This window comes from Medicago truncatula, chromosome 3 (assembly GCF_003473485.1).
Source record: "Medicago truncatula cultivar Jemalong A17 chromosome 3, MtrunA17r5.0-ANR, whole genome shotgun sequence".
NCBI classification, from domain to species: Eukaryota; Viridiplantae; Streptophyta; class Magnoliopsida; order Fabales; family Fabaceae; genus Medicago; species Medicago truncatula.
The window spans coordinates 10,724,752-10,741,395 of record NC_053044.1 but is presented as its reverse complement, the minus strand read 5'-3'; the positions used below and the strand labels follow the sequence as shown (position 1 = coordinate 10,741,395).

Below are 16,644 nucleotides of genomic sequence, written 5' to 3'. Positions count from 1 at the left end.
AAGTGTAAATAACTGAATCCAATCCGTGTTGAATTCAATCGAAAATCTATAAAGAATAGCAGTAGAAGAAAATACTTCGAAAAAGGTTAAGTAAATTGCAAAGGTGTTTAAAGAACTGTATTGAATTTGTAAAGACTTAATGAAAATTGGTGCACATATTCATACTTTGCAACTTGTGACTCGTTTGTCGCTTCCATACGGACAGTATTGAGTGTAAGTTTTTAGTATGATTGAATTGTGACCCGTTTTTCCTAAGAAAAACTACTATTTATACAAATAGTCCTATAACTACTTAATCATATCTGTTCGATTTCAAAATCGAAACTAGCCGTTGCTAACTGCTTGATCTCATCCACAATCTGAAGGCGCTTCGATAACTGCCTTTATCCATCGAATTAGAACTGGTTTCTTCGACTCCTGCCGAGGATATATTTTCGATAAATTCCTTCACAAAGCTAAATCCATTTCTTCAGGTCAAAACCTTTGACTGCATTAAATGATAGCATTTTCACAAATATTGGCTAACAGAAACTAATATTTTAATTTGTCCCAAGTGAATCTAAACTTAGGGGGTGTATTGAATCATGATTCTAAGGGATTTTAAAATACTTTTTTATCATGAAAAAGTCTTGTGGTATTCAATCAAGACTCTTTCCAATTTAAAAAAAGTCTTGTGTTATTCAATCAAGATTCCTTATCATTTAAAAAAAGTCTTGTGGTATTCAATCAAGACTCTTAATCACTTAAAAAAAGTCTAGTGGTATTCAAAATCATTCAAATTTCGAAGGATTGTTTAATAAATCAGATTTTGATGGATTTTGTGGGATTTTCTAGTGAAATTTTAGCATGAAAAAGTCTTTCATGAAAACATGAGATTTCTTAGGATTGTTTTTTTCTTTTAAGATTTTACTATCTCTCCCTCTCTCCTCCCTTCTCTCCCACTCTCTCTTTTCCTCTCCTCTCTCTCTCTCCTCCCTTCTCTCTCTCTCTTTTCCTCTCCTCTCTCCCGTAAAAAATAAATAAAATAGTCTTTATTGAGATTTTGTGAAGGAGAGTGTGTTATGATGTTTTTTTCAATTTTTTTTTTTTGAAGGATGATATTTTTTTCAATTATTTCTTAAAATTCATAAAATCTGTTGAAATCCATAAAATCATTTCAAATCCTTTATAATCTTATGAATTAAATCCATTGAAATCCTTAATAATCTTTTAAAATCATCAAATTAATCAAAATCCATCAAAGTCTTTTAAAATCCTTAAGAATTTTTTAAACAAAAATTGTCCTTTAAAATCCTAATCCAATACACCCTCCTTATTTCACGAGACCGGTCCTAATAAATTTTTTTCTTCAAGAGAGACCAGTCCTAAACATAAAAGTGACTATCTTTTATGTTTGGCCATATTTGTATTGGTAAAATATTTCTGAAACATAAAACTCAAATTATGATAATCTATCGATAGTTTTTTTCTACCTTATATAAAATAAAATTTATCTTAAAGTATAGTTCAATTTGTGCACCTTGAAAAAATGAACTTATATTTAAATTGTATATGCACAAGAAAAAAATTCAAATTACTTGATAACCATGACTTTAATTAAACAATCATAAGCTCAATCCAAACGGGGTCTTAGTGTTGTTATAGCGGTGAAAACAATATTGAACGAGAAACTAAGATTGTTTAGAGATACAAGGGCATATAAAGTTCTAAACATGTTTTAATTTTTAAATTATGATTTGAACTCATTGTATCCGATTGACATGTTTTATTTACTATAAATTTTACTTTTTAACATGTATCCATTTGATTTATTTGACCTGTTGTACCAAAAAGTTTAAATTATATAAACGAATCCTAATAAAACCCGTGCAACGCACGGGTTATATACCTAGTGAATAGTAATAGTAATAACTAATAATAGTACTTGTTTGTTGGCTCAATAATGGTTTATGGAACTTGCATCTGACAAAATAATAAATATACAAAGAAATGCAACTTGCATCCTTGAAGTTTCAACCATGTACTATTTCGATATATTTTTTCTGAAGTAGTACAATTCTCCTTATCATCTCTGTTAAAATAAAACATATTTATAGATCATTTTGATACATGGTTCATAGTAGACCATTACTTTAAAACCATTTGAAACTCTAATGACTAATGTCTTATTTGTCGTGTTAATTGTGGTTAATTACTAACCACAATTTTGGTGTGAATTTAATTAATCATTTAATCAACTGAATTCATCACAATTTTGAAACGTGATTGACCATATATCATGTGGGAGTATGAAAAATGATCTAATTATCGGTATTGTAATGCATGGGTCAAAACAAGGACTTGACACAACCACCACAATCACACCATGGTTGTTCAATAAACCCTTCAAACTATTCACATTTTCAAAAGAGAATAAACCAATCGAGCGCTATGACTTGATCGGATTTTACACACACAAAAAAAAAACACACGATATGAGGTTACGACCTAATCAGTTGACGGGCCTTTGAGCGATCTAAGGGACTTATTGAACGACCATCCAATGACAGCAAAATATGGTGTCCAATAATAAAAATAATTTTGGGAATAGTTCTTTGAGCAGGGCCAGTTCTTTCAATTATTTGCGGTTACTATCTTTAAATGATCATATTTGAAAATTGAAAAAGTTTAGACCAATATTTTATTTTACAAAAAAGTTTAAAACAATATGTTAGTACGTAACAAATAATTGATTAACTGTGGATGTTCACATAACAAAAGAACATGAAATTCTGTTGTGGAAGTAAGACATTAATATTTTGATGTGAAATTTGCTCTTGAAATTTCAATTTTTGTTTCAACCATCTAAAGAAAAAATTAGGGAAAAGCATTTCTTGAGAATTTTATGTGATATAAAACCTAATGAAGCATAGCATACGAGTTACTGATTGCATATTGGAAGCTTGCTGAATGTAGGTATTGATTATTGCTTGAATATACTTTTGAAACAATATATACATTTTCGTTAAGATAATAGTTGAATCGATAAAATTAAAATCTAAAGAGCTATGAAACGGAGCAACTGACGAGAGTTACTCAAGGAGTGAGTGGAGGATCGCGACCATACTCCCTACATGATAATAGGGTTTATGATTACCTTCAAAGCAAACATTCCAAAGAGAGAGGATCAGAGGCACGGTCCACAGAAGGTGACATGTCATGAGGCGCGTTGGTGATAAACAATCCATATATACGCATTCCAAAAATCAACATAACGGTACCAGCAAGATAAACATCTGCAGCAGCAAGATTCATTTATTTTATTGTCATAAAGAAGGATGAATGTAAGTAAAAACTAAATCATATCAGAAATTTGGACATAAACCGAAGTAAACTTCAAACTTCCAAATAAAAATATAAAAAGGAAAAAGCTATTTTCATGTACTTTGTTTGGAAACATGCAGGTAAGATATGATCTAGAATGTTCTTTCTCATAATGATGGAGAATAATATTCTTACCAATTGCTTCAACCAGGCGTAGAACCATCTTTCCGGTGTGAACTCCTTTGACACAGCTTGACCAATAGACTTTGTATGCTTAAACACAGCCCTAAAATGATATATATATATATTTAGTCAAATATATGTAGACTTATTTCCTTAAAAAAAATGTAGGCTTATTCATGACATGAATAAGTTTATTAATATGACACTAGCTGTATTATCGGAATTTGGAAGGATGACTGGATGCTAAACCTCAAAATTTTGACATCGAAGATCGATAACTGTTCTTTGAGGGAGGAAGCCTTGGTGGAAGCTGAGACTGTGAAGCTGAGACTGTGGCACATTTATTTTGACACCTCCGGCCCTTTATGTCATTCTGAAGCTGAGACTGTGGCACATTTATTTGATGAACTGTAATTTGTCCAAACTAGCTATGTTTGCATCGCCTTTGGGTTGCCATGCTCCCTTTAATATGGACCTGCATAGCTAGTTGTTAGATTGGCTATCTTGTGCTGATAAGGATGGCTCGCAGCTGTTCTGCACTATCCTCTAGAAGCTTTGGTACGCTAGAAATCAAGCTGTTTTTAATGGGGCCGATACAGACCCCGTTAATTTTGCTCACACAACTGTTCAGTTTATTCAGGAGTTCAATGCAGCTAATTTCAAGCAAAGGCCTCAACCACCCCGCCAAAGGATGGACAATGCTGGCACGTTCCAGGATGTATCCCATCATATGTTTGTGGATGTTAGATGTTTTTCAAGCGCACAAACAGGATGGGGGCTGATTCTGAAAAACAAGACACAGACAGGAATAGTTACTCATAGCAAGTGCAAATTGGAATCGATGGAGGTAGACCCTTGCTAGGCCGAAGCACTAGGAGTTAGATGGGCGCTTCGAGAGGCAGTGAGGTTAGGCATCTAAAGCTTGAAACTGTGATGCTCTCATTGTGGTGAATTGTGTCAACAGAGCTGGTGTAGTAGCATCCATTGAACCTGTCATTGTTGATTGTTGAAATTTAATAGAGCAAATCTCATTTGTAATGGTTACTCAGGTAAGTAGAGCTCTTAATTTAGAAGCTCACAGTTTAGCCTCTTTGACAAAGACTGTAGGAACTAGATGCTGGCAGGGGAATGCCTCTCCAAGTCTGTTCACTTCTCCTTTTTGTAACATTGTTGTAAGCCGTGTTCAGGCTCCTTCGTTTGTTTAATCAAAAAGTTGGAACTTCAAAAAAAAATAAAAAAAAGTAATCATGTGGATAATGACCTAATCCAGACAAGCCCTTGATCTTTCTATGGAAACATAAAAACAACAGTATAGCACCTTTCTGATCTTTAATTAAAGGTGTTGAGAAACTATGCATACATACATTTAGAAAGCAGAGGAGTGAGCCAGCCAAGGAACCTCCAACAGCAAGGAATGCAAAGAAACGAAAGTCGAAAACGATCTGATCACGCAATCAAAAAGTTTTAATCAGAAAATGGAGTATATCATTTTTTTTTTTTAGAATAATGAAGATGAAAAAATCTAGTTATATAATAAAAAAATAAAAATGAGTGACCCATGTTCCAAAATACTTTGATCACTGTGAACTCAATTTGCACCAGCGTAAGTCTTTTATTAAAAATTTGGATATGGTAACAGATAAATTTTTAGTGGAAATATTTTCATAACACTATAGTACCTTTTGCCGTTACGAAAATATCTGTACTTGAATAAGCTTCAGAATTTAAAGTCAAATGTGAAAGTTCTTTTAATTAATTATTACATAATGAAGATACAAATTAAGAATCACAAAAAAAAAAAATTACAAATTAAGAATATTACAAACCCTACTGCATTTGAAATTGTAGAAAGGCTTGCATTTCATGAAAATGTGTTGGTTATTTGATGAAATACAGTGGTTATAACAAGAATGAACAAAGAGAAAATATGAATGCAAAAGGCTTGTATATTATTTAGCAGGAAAGACTGGTGTACTTATACAGCCCTAAGGAAAGTAGAAAGGCAAATACATTGCCACTAATTAACATAGCTGATGCCTAAATAAAAGGAAAACAAATCAGCCACTTATTCTTTATTGCCTGGAATTTAGGAGAATTAAAACTGACTGAAAAGCTTCAAGGGTCATTCATTAAACACTCCTCCTTGACACTGGAGCTGCATATTCCAAGCCTTTTTCTCATGAACTCAAATCTAGCTTTAGGAAGTGCCTTCGTTAAGATGTCTGCATTCTGATGTTCTGTTCTACAATAGACAAGTTGAACTTCTCCATCCTTCTGAACTTCTCTTAGATAGAAAAACTTGATCTTTATGATTACCTTCAAAGCAAACATTCCAAAGAGACATGTCATGAGGTGTGTTGCTGATAAACAATCCATAAAAGAACATTCCGAAAATCAACATAATGGTACCAGCAAGATAAACATCTGCAGCAACAAGACTCATTTATTTTATTGTCATAAAGAAGGCTAAATGTCAGTCAAAACTAAATCTTATCAGAAATTTGGACAGAAATCAAAGTAAAGTTAAAACAGAAAAAGAAAAAAGTTATTTTCATGTTGCTTGTTTGGAAACATGCAGGTAAGATATGATCTAGAATGTTCTTTCTTATAATGATGGAGAATAATATTCTTACCAATTGCTTCGACCAGACGCAAAACCATATTTCCGGTGTGAACTCCTTTGACACAGCTTGACCAATAGACTTTGTATGCTAAAACACAGCCCTAAAATTATATATATATTTAGTCAAATATATGTAGGCTTATTCATGACATGAATAAGTTTATTAATATGACACTAGCTCTATTATTTCACCAATACTTATCAGAAAACAATCTTAAGCAAAAGTAAAATTATCACCAAGGGGATTTAATAACAGAAAATAAGAAAAATCAATTCACAGTTCATATCACTATTAATAAGGCACTAGTAATAGGAATGAATGCTCTCATGTTAAAATTTTACATTACCTTTTCACTTGAAAATTGTGTGAAATTGTTTCTCTCATGAATGCTCTCTGGAAGCTTTGGTACGCTAGAAATCAAGCTGTTTTTAATGGGGCCACTACAGACTCCGTTAATTTAGCTCAAACAGCTGTTCAGTTATTCAGGAGTTCCATGCAGCTAATGTCAAGCAAAGGCCTCAACCACCCCGCCAAAGGAGGGACAATGCTGGCACGTTCCAGGATGTATCCCATCATATGTTTGTGGATGTTAGATGTTTTTCAAGCGGACGAACAGGATGGGGGCTGATTCTGAAAAACAAGACACAGACAAGAATAGTTACTCATAGCAAGTGCAAATTGGAATCGGTGGAGGTAGACCCTTGCTTGGCCGAAGCACCAGGAGTAAGATGGGCGCTTCAAGAGGCAATGAGGTTAGGCATCCAAAGATTGATGCTCTCATTGTGGTGAATTGTGTCAACAGAGCTGGTGTAGTAGCATTAGCATCCATTGAACCTGTCATTGTTGATTGTTGGAATTTAATAGAGCTAATCCCATTTGTAATGGTTACTCATGTTAGTAGAGAGTTTAATATAGAAGCTCACAATTTACCCTCTTTGGCAAAGATTGTAGGAACTAGATGCTGTAGTAGCATTAGCCTCTTTAGCAAATGCAATACAAAAACTACCGACTATAGAGTACAGACTAACAAAATGGGTTTCCTATCTATTTCGTTAAAACCTAAATTAAGTGCTTATAGAATAAGTTATTTCTATAAAAAAAAGATAAAATAATGATAAATTGTTTTTATATAAGATACAAGTTGTTTTCATAAGCCATCTTACAGAGCTTACGGAAATAACTCAAAAATAGCTTATATACATGTCATAAGTTGTTCCCATCAGCTGTTTCCAATAGTCCGACCAAATGCATATGCCAGTGGATAATGACCTCATCCAAACAAGCCTTTGATCTTTATATGGAAACATAAAAACAACAGTATAGCAACTTTCTGATCTTTTATAAGGTGTTGAGAAACTAGGCATACATTTAGAAAGCAGACGAGTGCAAAGAAACGAAAGTCGAAAACGACCTCATCACACAATCAAAAAGCTTTTAATCAGAAAACGAAGTAGAAAACTTTTTGTTTTAAATAATGAAGATGAAAAAATCTAGTTCATATTATAAAAAATCTAGCTAACTGTTGTATATTTCAGTAAACTCACTCTGTGTATAGAGTTTCACATAGCAACCAATCCTTCAGTTTCTCCAAAGGTCTACAGAACAAGGAGGAGTAATGAAGTATAACAGTTTTCAATTTGTTAGATACTACCTCAAAAAGAAAAAGTTACCTGAAACTCCAAGGGGTACAATTTCTTGGAAAAATTTAAGTATTATTATAAACTATTGTATTGAACCTTTGTGTCTAAGCATGTAAGTCATTTGTTTGATTGAATGAACTTGTAGACAGAACAAGACATAAATATGAATTTGAATAAGGGAAAAGAAATTTTTTATGATTGGAGTCTTGATCAAGAAAACTTCGATAATTTGTAATGTAAATCCATATAGTTTATAAGTAAGACTCTTTCTTACATGTATTTTACATATAGTTTTGAAAAATTTGTCAACATGTGAGACGGAAGTCGAACAAAGAATCTCTTAGTTGGAGATATCTTTGGATCAAATTAAAGAGGCTATAGTGAACTACATGCGCCAACAAGCTGTGGTGTCTGATGTCGATGCTTCTACCCCTAATATAGAAAATCTATTACAAACCAATTGGCGCATGCATAACAACATCTCTTTGAAAGAACATGATTTCAAAGGGAATGTTGTTTTGGGACAATTGGTTTGTAATAGATTATCCAGTGCGGGCAGCGGTGCTGACATCAAACAATTGGCATCTTGGATTTGTTAAAGGAGTTAGAAATTTTTAGGTAAATATTTTACGAAATAATTAGATTCAATTAAAAAAAATGCCACATGATTTCAATTTACTCATAAGCACTTATACGGTAAGCGCTTATGCAATAAGATGCAAAATAAGTTGTTTATCCAAACAGGGCCGTTTCACTCTGCATAGAGGGTCTGTTAATGTTTAACAAGTGATCCTGCTATGAGTGTTCCGCACTACTTTTTTCATCCTCGATATGAGTTTGGATGTATTTATCTAAAGAAATTTATTAATTTTGTATGGTTCAGAAGTATACTTCTAAAACATAGGGAATTTTAGTTACGAGGTCGGGAGAAACATCAGAGACAATAAGCCACACCGTGTCCAGGAATGAATCTAGTATTTTCTTCGGTGTACACGAGTTTCGTTATGAAGCCTGAAACAAATATAATGTTGGTGTCGATGTTCTAAACATTTAAGTGAGTTAGAATGTTGATATCATAGTCAGAGTTCTTCATTGATAAAATTCTAACAAAAATACTTATAATAACATAGTTTAATAAAAAATCAGAATCTTCTTTAATTTCATAAAACCTATATAGTTGGGACATTGTTTTATTTTACCTGAGTCACAAATACTTCACAATAGCAACCAATACTTCATAAAAAGTAGTTTTTCACATAGCAACCAATACTTCACAATTTCTCTAAAGGCCTACAGCACAAATAGTATGTTTATTCAATATATCAGGAACATCAATATTCAAGTTACTCAAACAAATTTCGAATATTTAGAAACAATAACAACTCACATTCTTCCACTAAAAGCTACAAATTAAGAATATTACAAACCCTACCGCATTCTAATCTATTAGACCAAATCATGCAGGTTATTTGGAAGAAACAAAACTGTTAATTCAACAAATGTATATAGGAATATGAATATTTAGAACCAATATTAATTCAACAAATGCATGGTTTTATCATATGAGCATTCACTTAAAGTTACAAATTAAGAATCACTTGAGGAAAAAAAAGTTACAAATTATAAATATTGCAAACCCTACAACATTGTATTTTGTCTGACCAGATCATACAAATGAGTAAATTAAATCTTGTGGCAATGAATGGCAACTATGCATATGGCTTCAATTCACCAAATGAGCTAATTATCATCCACATAGCTGGGCCTTTGATCTCCTGAAAAGATGAAATAAGCATTTTCCTTTGATTAGCTCCGAAGATATGATTGTTAAATTTTTATTGTTGAGATTAATGTAGCAGTTACAGCTTTTTCCAAAGATAGTTTTATAAGCCCAAAAATAAATAAGAAACCAGTTTTCCGGCATGACTTATGTAGTTATATATCAAACTGCCCGAGCTACATTAATTGATTCTAGAAATAAAATAAAAAAAAAATTAAAAAAAAATATTCTGTGCAAAATGTATACAAAAATTGGTCTTTAAAAATTCATCTTTTATAAAAAGACATACGTAGCAGAGGACCCATGAGATGATATGAAAATATTAAGAGGTGTGTCGTACAGAGGATTGATTATTGGCTTTCTGGTAGGAACTAGGAGCATACCTGAAATGGGAACACAACTTGTCTATCATATTGTGCCTTTGATATTTTTGAAAGGGATGTGAGCAATTTTGGAGCAATGTTCCTTCCTTTTATACCTTTCTTCTAACAATGGACATCCTTGAATGCACAGTTGCATAAGAGAATCAGGGAGGCTGTCTTCTGGTAATGACTCTAGCTTTTCACAATCCCAAAAGTCAAGTGATTTCAGCGAGGAAGGGAGGCAGTTTTCTGGCAATGTCTCAAGTTGATGACAATTCCAAAAGAAGAGATGTTGGAGAGAGAAGAGGTGTCGAAGCCCATTTCCATCAAAGGACTTCATTTCATCGAAATCCCTGATATATAGATACACAAGGGAGATGGGTAGCAATGACTCCTTCATCAAGGTGTTAACTATATCATCACCCTTTCCAATACTCAATCTTGAAAGAGCGGTCAAATCTTGAAGACCCCATTCTGTCACAGGCGGTGCTGTTCTTTTGGACTGTATCTCAATTGATTGTAATTTGGGAGGTAGACAAACTCCTTCACAAAATGACAACTCTGCACATTTTAGATTCAACCTTTCAAGAGCTGTGAGCATGTCAATCTTAAGCTTGACTTCAAATAATTCAATTGAATCATGGGATATGATATAAAGTGATTTGAGGGACGACCGAGGTGAAGACCTTTCTGAAATATAAATGGAATCCAGACTCCTACAATTATGTATGGTAAGTGTTTGGAGCGCAGGGAAACCATCAAGTGGAAAGGATGTAAGTGCATCACAACTACTCCGTAAATCAATACTCACAAGTGATGTGTAATTGCTCCACGTTTCAGGAGGTAGGAAGGATAAATTCTCACATTTTTCAATATGAAGTGATTGCAATGAAGTGGGTAGTCCACTTGAGGGAAATGCAGTGAGAGAAGAAAGAGAATAGAGTCTCAAGTGTGTAAGACAAGTGCTTTTCAGAATCAATTTTGGCACAGCTAATAGCTTAGAACAGTTGTGAATCGCTACATGTTGCATCATACACGGAGAATCACTCTCAAGCAATGACAATTGGGAACTTTCACCAAGCCCATTGATATTCATTTTTTTTATTGAAGACAACCAATGCAGAGTAGATGGTGTTTCCAATAGATGAGAACAACCTGATATTACAATTTCTTCTATGGAAGGAAGGTTGGTGGGCAAATGTCCCCTTAGTTCTGGACAATTCCATAACTCTATAGCCTTAAGTTGAGGAAAAGCAAATTTTATGCCTTCAAAGGGAATCCATTCATTCCAATTGACCATGTTGTCGAACTTTATATGCTCAAGGGATCGGAATGGTTGGAAGGAAGAATTAGATCCTTTTTCAATCTGGGCATAATAGAACTCCGGGCCAATTGTCTCCAACATCTCCATACCACGTATTTCTATGTCCTTGAGAGAAGGTAACTGCCCTATGGGTGGAAGTGTCATACAATATTCACAATTAGTGATGCGCAGAGATACCATGTTAGAAAACAAAGAATTTCCCAACCAACTCGGAAAGCTTGTCCCACCATACAAACAAATATTCAGGCTCTTTAGATTTATTGGTGGTTGCAACATATCGAGCACAACTTTCACTTTTTGCGACTCTTCACTTTGTTTTCCCCATATCAGTTCTAACTCCTCAATTTTCTCTTTGCCTTTCAGGTTTGCATCGTGTGCCTCTCTGGCATCAACAACATTATCCAGGTTCTTGATGGTAAGTTTTCCTTGTAGGTTTGGGAATTTCCTTAGCTCTTTGATACTTAACCCTAAATGTCTCTTGCCCACTAAAAATAGTGTGAGAGTTTGAAGGTTTTCTAGTCTCCCAAATTCTACAGGCAACTCATTTATGTTAGTCCAGCTTATATCAAGGTGACGTAAACTTACTAAATTTCCAATATGTACTGGTAATTCAGTGAGACTCGAACAACGTGATAAATTCAAGGTCTGTAAATTGTAAAGGTTACATGTTGTATCAGGCAAGCTTTTGATTTTAGTGCAGGAGATATCTAGATACCGTAACTGCACCAAATTTCCAATTGAATCTGGTAGCTTGGTGATGTTCATATACCATGATAGTGATAAAACACGCAACCGTTTTTGTGATGGTAGCAAATCATCAACCACCTTGGAGGATAAGAAATTGTAATTGTTCGTCGTGTTAATGGATAGAAAGCTTCGCAAGCATTTGAAATTGTATAATTTCTCAAACTTCATGAAAATGTCATAGTATTCTTGGTTATATGAGAAGTGACGAACATTTTCAGAGATGTCACCACATTCAAGCCTGCAACAACTTTTTCCTGATACGAATGTAGATAAATCATTGACAAGGTCATGCATGACAAACTTTTCTCCACGAGCATCATCGCTTAATTGTTGAATTAATGATCTCGATAACAATTCAGCAAAACAATCATCACCTAATTCCTCCAACTCTTTTCCCCCTTGAGAACAATCAAGGAAGCCTTCTGCCATCCACAACAAAACCAATGTCTTCTTATCAAGTGGGAAATCCTTTGGAAAAATTGAACAATATGCAAAACATCTTTTCAAATGAGAGGGAAGATATTGATAACTCAAATGCAATGCAGGAAGAATATTATCATTTCGCAAGTTCCATATGTTGTTGTTCAAAATTGAAGTCCACTCTGTTATGTCTACCTTTGAACGTAGAAGTCCTCCTAGTGTTTTAGCAGCTATTGGCAATCCTCCACACTTTCTTGCAATCTTCCTGCCTGTTTCTTCAAGGGCTGTATTTGTATTATGCTGAATCTCATCACTTCCCAATGCATGCTTTGATAGTAAAGACCAACAATCTTCATCTGATAGTACTTTTAGTTCATGTATAGGAAATGTGCGTGCCACCTCAGCAACTTTTTGTTGGCGCGTTGTTATAATCACCATGCTTCCAGGTTTTCCATTAATGAAGGGACTTACTAGCTCATCCCAATCATTACAATTGTCATTCCATAGATCGTCCAACACAAACAAAAATCTTTTTTCCCTCGAGATTTTCTTTAACGCAACTCGAAGGACATCAAGATTATTGCTATCCCAAGTTGTGGAAGTGACAGATTCAAGGAGAGACTTTGTTACTCTCATAATATCAAAATCCTCAGACACACAAACCCATGCCTTCAAATCAAAATGTTGTTGAACTTCTTTATCATTGTAAACAAGTTGGGCAAGGGTAGTTTTTCCCAAACCTCCCATGCCCAAAATTGCAACAACACCTATATTATTATGGGATGTGTCTCTCTGAGATAGCAACATGTTCATTATTGTCTCTTTGTCATCCTTCCTACCCACCATGACAGATTCATTTACCACTGAACTTGAAGGCAGTCTATGAGAAACTCTACCACTTACAGTGTGTTGCAAGCCGATGGCGGTGCTCTGCTGGACAAAAGTTTGCAGCCTTTTACAAATCTTCTCCATTTCAGAATTGATCTCTCCATTTGAGTTTGTAGTTGAAAGCAAGTTCTGAAACTGATCTGTAATCTTCTCCATTTCAGAATTGATAGCTTGTTTCTTCTCCAGCTTGCATCGTAGGGCATTGTAGCTGATTTGATTGAGCAAATCCTCAGCATCATAGATTGCATCTTTTAACCGATCCAGCCATTGTTTGATTCTGGGTTTGAGGATCTGCTTCTCCTCTGCATCATCTAGTACAACCTCAAGAGTAAGTAGACTTGTTTCCATCTCATACATCAATGATTCATTCAACTCTGTTCTTGTGAAATAATCACGAAACTCAGGTGAAGTTAGTTTGTCCATTAAGGTTTGAACAGAAGCAGACAGAAACGCACCTCCAACCAAAGCTGCAGCCATCTCTGATTGGTTATAGTAAAGCAGCAAGGATAAAAGTTTTAGATGAAATTTTGAAGGAAATTAAGAACTATGAAGATTGAATGATAGAAATAATTGCATGTGAATGAATGGTTGATTTGTTGGGTATGAAACAAAATTTGAAAGCTGGAAAGCAAAGGTCATCATTGTTTAATATTGGACCCACATCCCTCAAAATAATTGATACAAAGCAAAAGAAAAAGTTGCACACTCAAATCGGTTTAATTGTACACTTTTATTCCTTTACCATCATACTATCAGTTTTCTAATCACCTGTGTGAAAATTAAAAAATAATGAAATATTATTGAGAATGTGTTTATAAATGTAGTATTACCCAACAAAAGAGATAAATGTAATAATCATTTGGTGATAAGTATATGATTGCTGAAAAATATTACTTTTTTATAAGTGGGACTAAATAGTGCATATTTTATTACTTCTTTTAAACGTAGGATCCGTTAGTTGTTTAGGAAAAGAAAGATTCTTATATAGTTGTCTGTTCCTTAACGGAGACTCGTTTTTTTTTCTTCCAATGAGTGTCCTTAACAAGGAGTGATCCTTGTTAAGTAAGGACATCGTATTAGAGATATGGTAAAGGAGTTAAGACTGAAGAGGATTTAGCATATGAATGAACCGACAACAGTACTGTTTTTGGATGGTTTGCAGTACATATGGTAAAGGTAAGACTCAATAAAACTCACATGTGAATGAATAGTAATAGTAATAATGCTTGTTTGTCGGCAAAGATCATTAGTGGTTTATGGACCATTATTTCAAAATTATTTAAAACTCTAATGATCATGTTCCTTAGAAAAAAAAAAATTTCTAATTTATAGCCTTACTCAATTATAATTTGACTCAAATTAATTTATTTGTAAATACATTATTTTTTAATCTTCCGTTTAAAAATCTAATAGGTCCAGCTCATTCTCAATGATTTTTTAATTTGAAAACTTTTTTTTTTTAAATTTGAAAACATAGACATGTTTAAATCTAGGCTAAAAAAAATATGGCGTAAATATATATTTACTACATTATTTGTAAAGAAATAAATTTAGTTTGTATCTTAATATTAATCCCATCCACAAAACTTTTTAATATTAATTAGGGTTAAATATATTTTTGGTGCTTATAAATATAACTAAATTTGTTTTTAATTCTTATAAATAATGACATTTTTGTCCCTTCAAAATATTTTAGTCTCCGTTAAATTAAAATTAAAACTAATATATTATAATTGAATATGGTTATAAATTGGAATATAAAAATTCAGGATGTACAACTAATAGCAAATAAAATAAAATTGATCTAAAATAGGACAATTTGACAATTGCCCAATGCCAAAACTCGCCTAGAAATAAAACCTCACTGTCCTCCTCTTGACTCTATGGCCAGTGACAATATGAAGACCGTAAACTTTTATATTCCAAAGAAGATATTAGTCCTCATGCACATATTTTGTCATACACTTACGACACCTAGTTAGTCATGTATAAAAATGTGGTTAATTCAATTGAATAGATAATTAATTCAACTCACGTTGAAAATTATGGTTGATTCATGTAGTTGATACAAAAATTATGATTGATTCACATATAAAAATGTAGTTGAAAAGCATAGACTTTGATAGTCTTTGGCACTCAAAATGATTGATCCATATTTTGAAAAGTTCTGTATGGATCCAATAATGCTGATCACAACTACTCAATTTCAAAAATAGACTTATCAATATTGGATTCAATAGTCATCTATTGGTACTTAGGACTCAAAAACTTCACTTTCTCATATTAGGTAGTTTACGGTTTCCTCGCGCGTTAATCGTCGTTATTTTCAATTTTTATTTCTTTTAGGCTTTTATTGAAAAATCAATAAAATATTCAAGTAGTCGCAAAACAAATTTAAAAAAAAAAAGAACTATTTTTTTTTTCTTCTAAAAAACCCTTGATTCTTATCAAGGAATTTCCCTTTTTTATTTTCTTTAATAAAAACTTTAATCTATTTCAAACATATTTAAACTTTTTTCTTAAAACTGAAAAAACACTAAACAACTTTTCATTTTGCCTTTTGGCTTTTATTTTTTAAAACCTTTTCAAAAACGATTAAAAAACATCGAACAAATCACTCGACTTTTTACCCCGAACTACGTGATTTTAATCCTTCGCGGGTACGGAGGCAAAAGACTTCGTCTTTCCAAATCAAAAAATATAACAAAATATTTTCTTTTTTTGTTATCTCACTAATCTTTTTCGCAAGCAAATAATAATCAATTTTAGTCAAAAATAAAAAATACAAGAAATTCCTGTAGAGTACTATAGACGTTTAGTGTACTAATACATTCACTTTACGTAACCAACTCCAAACCTTAAATCTCTTATTTTTGAGTGGCTTGAAGTGCATATAGTAAAGGGTAGACTCAAGAACACTTATCTGAATGGATAACATTGTTTTTCAATGGTTAGGTAAGAAACAACATTTGAAAGCTGGAAAGCAAAAGCTCAGCAGTGGTTAATATTTACTTTAGGAAAGTGATTCAAATATGCAATTTCTCGTTAAAGTCCTCTCATATACTAAAAATAAATGTAGCATATGTCATTTTTCTTATCACCTGTGTTAAAATTAAAAATAAATATATCTGAGTATGTTGATAACCTTTCTTATCTATAATATGTTGATAACCCTTTCTAAATGTGATAACTGATGAGTATATCATTGTGAAAAGTATAGCATTTACTAAATATAAGGTTTGATCGTAAATGATATTTCAAAACACAAATTAGAAATAGAGATTAGTGGCATATTAGTTCTAGTAGTGAGTAGAAAGTAGTATAAATAACTTGTAACCACCTTATTAGAGGGTTACTTCCACTCATTTGTAAT

At 33.1% G+C, this 16,644-nt stretch overlaps 1 protein-coding gene and 1 pseudogene across 1 annotated transcript; both read right to left on the bottom strand.

The window, feature by feature from the left end:
* Positions 1–6,951, bottom strand: part of LOC25488782 (uncharacterized) — a 66,899-nt pseudogene extending 59,948 nt beyond the window's left edge.
* Positions 6,952–9,254: 2,303 nt separating this feature from the next.
* On the bottom strand, positions 9,255–13,943 carry LOC11415409 (putative disease resistance RPP13-like protein 1). Its single transcript, XM_003599315.4, has 2 exons — positions 9,914–13,943; positions 9,255–9,525 (listed from the first exon to the last, which is right to left on the bottom strand). The coding sequence occupies exon 1, from the start codon at positions 13,746–13,748 to the stop codon at positions 9,939–9,941; it is 3,810 nt and encodes a 1,269-aa protein (XP_003599363.1). The 5' UTR covers positions 13,749–13,943; the 3' UTR covers positions 9,255–9,525; positions 9,914–9,938.
* Between the last annotated feature and the right edge of the window lie 2,701 nt (positions 13,944–16,644).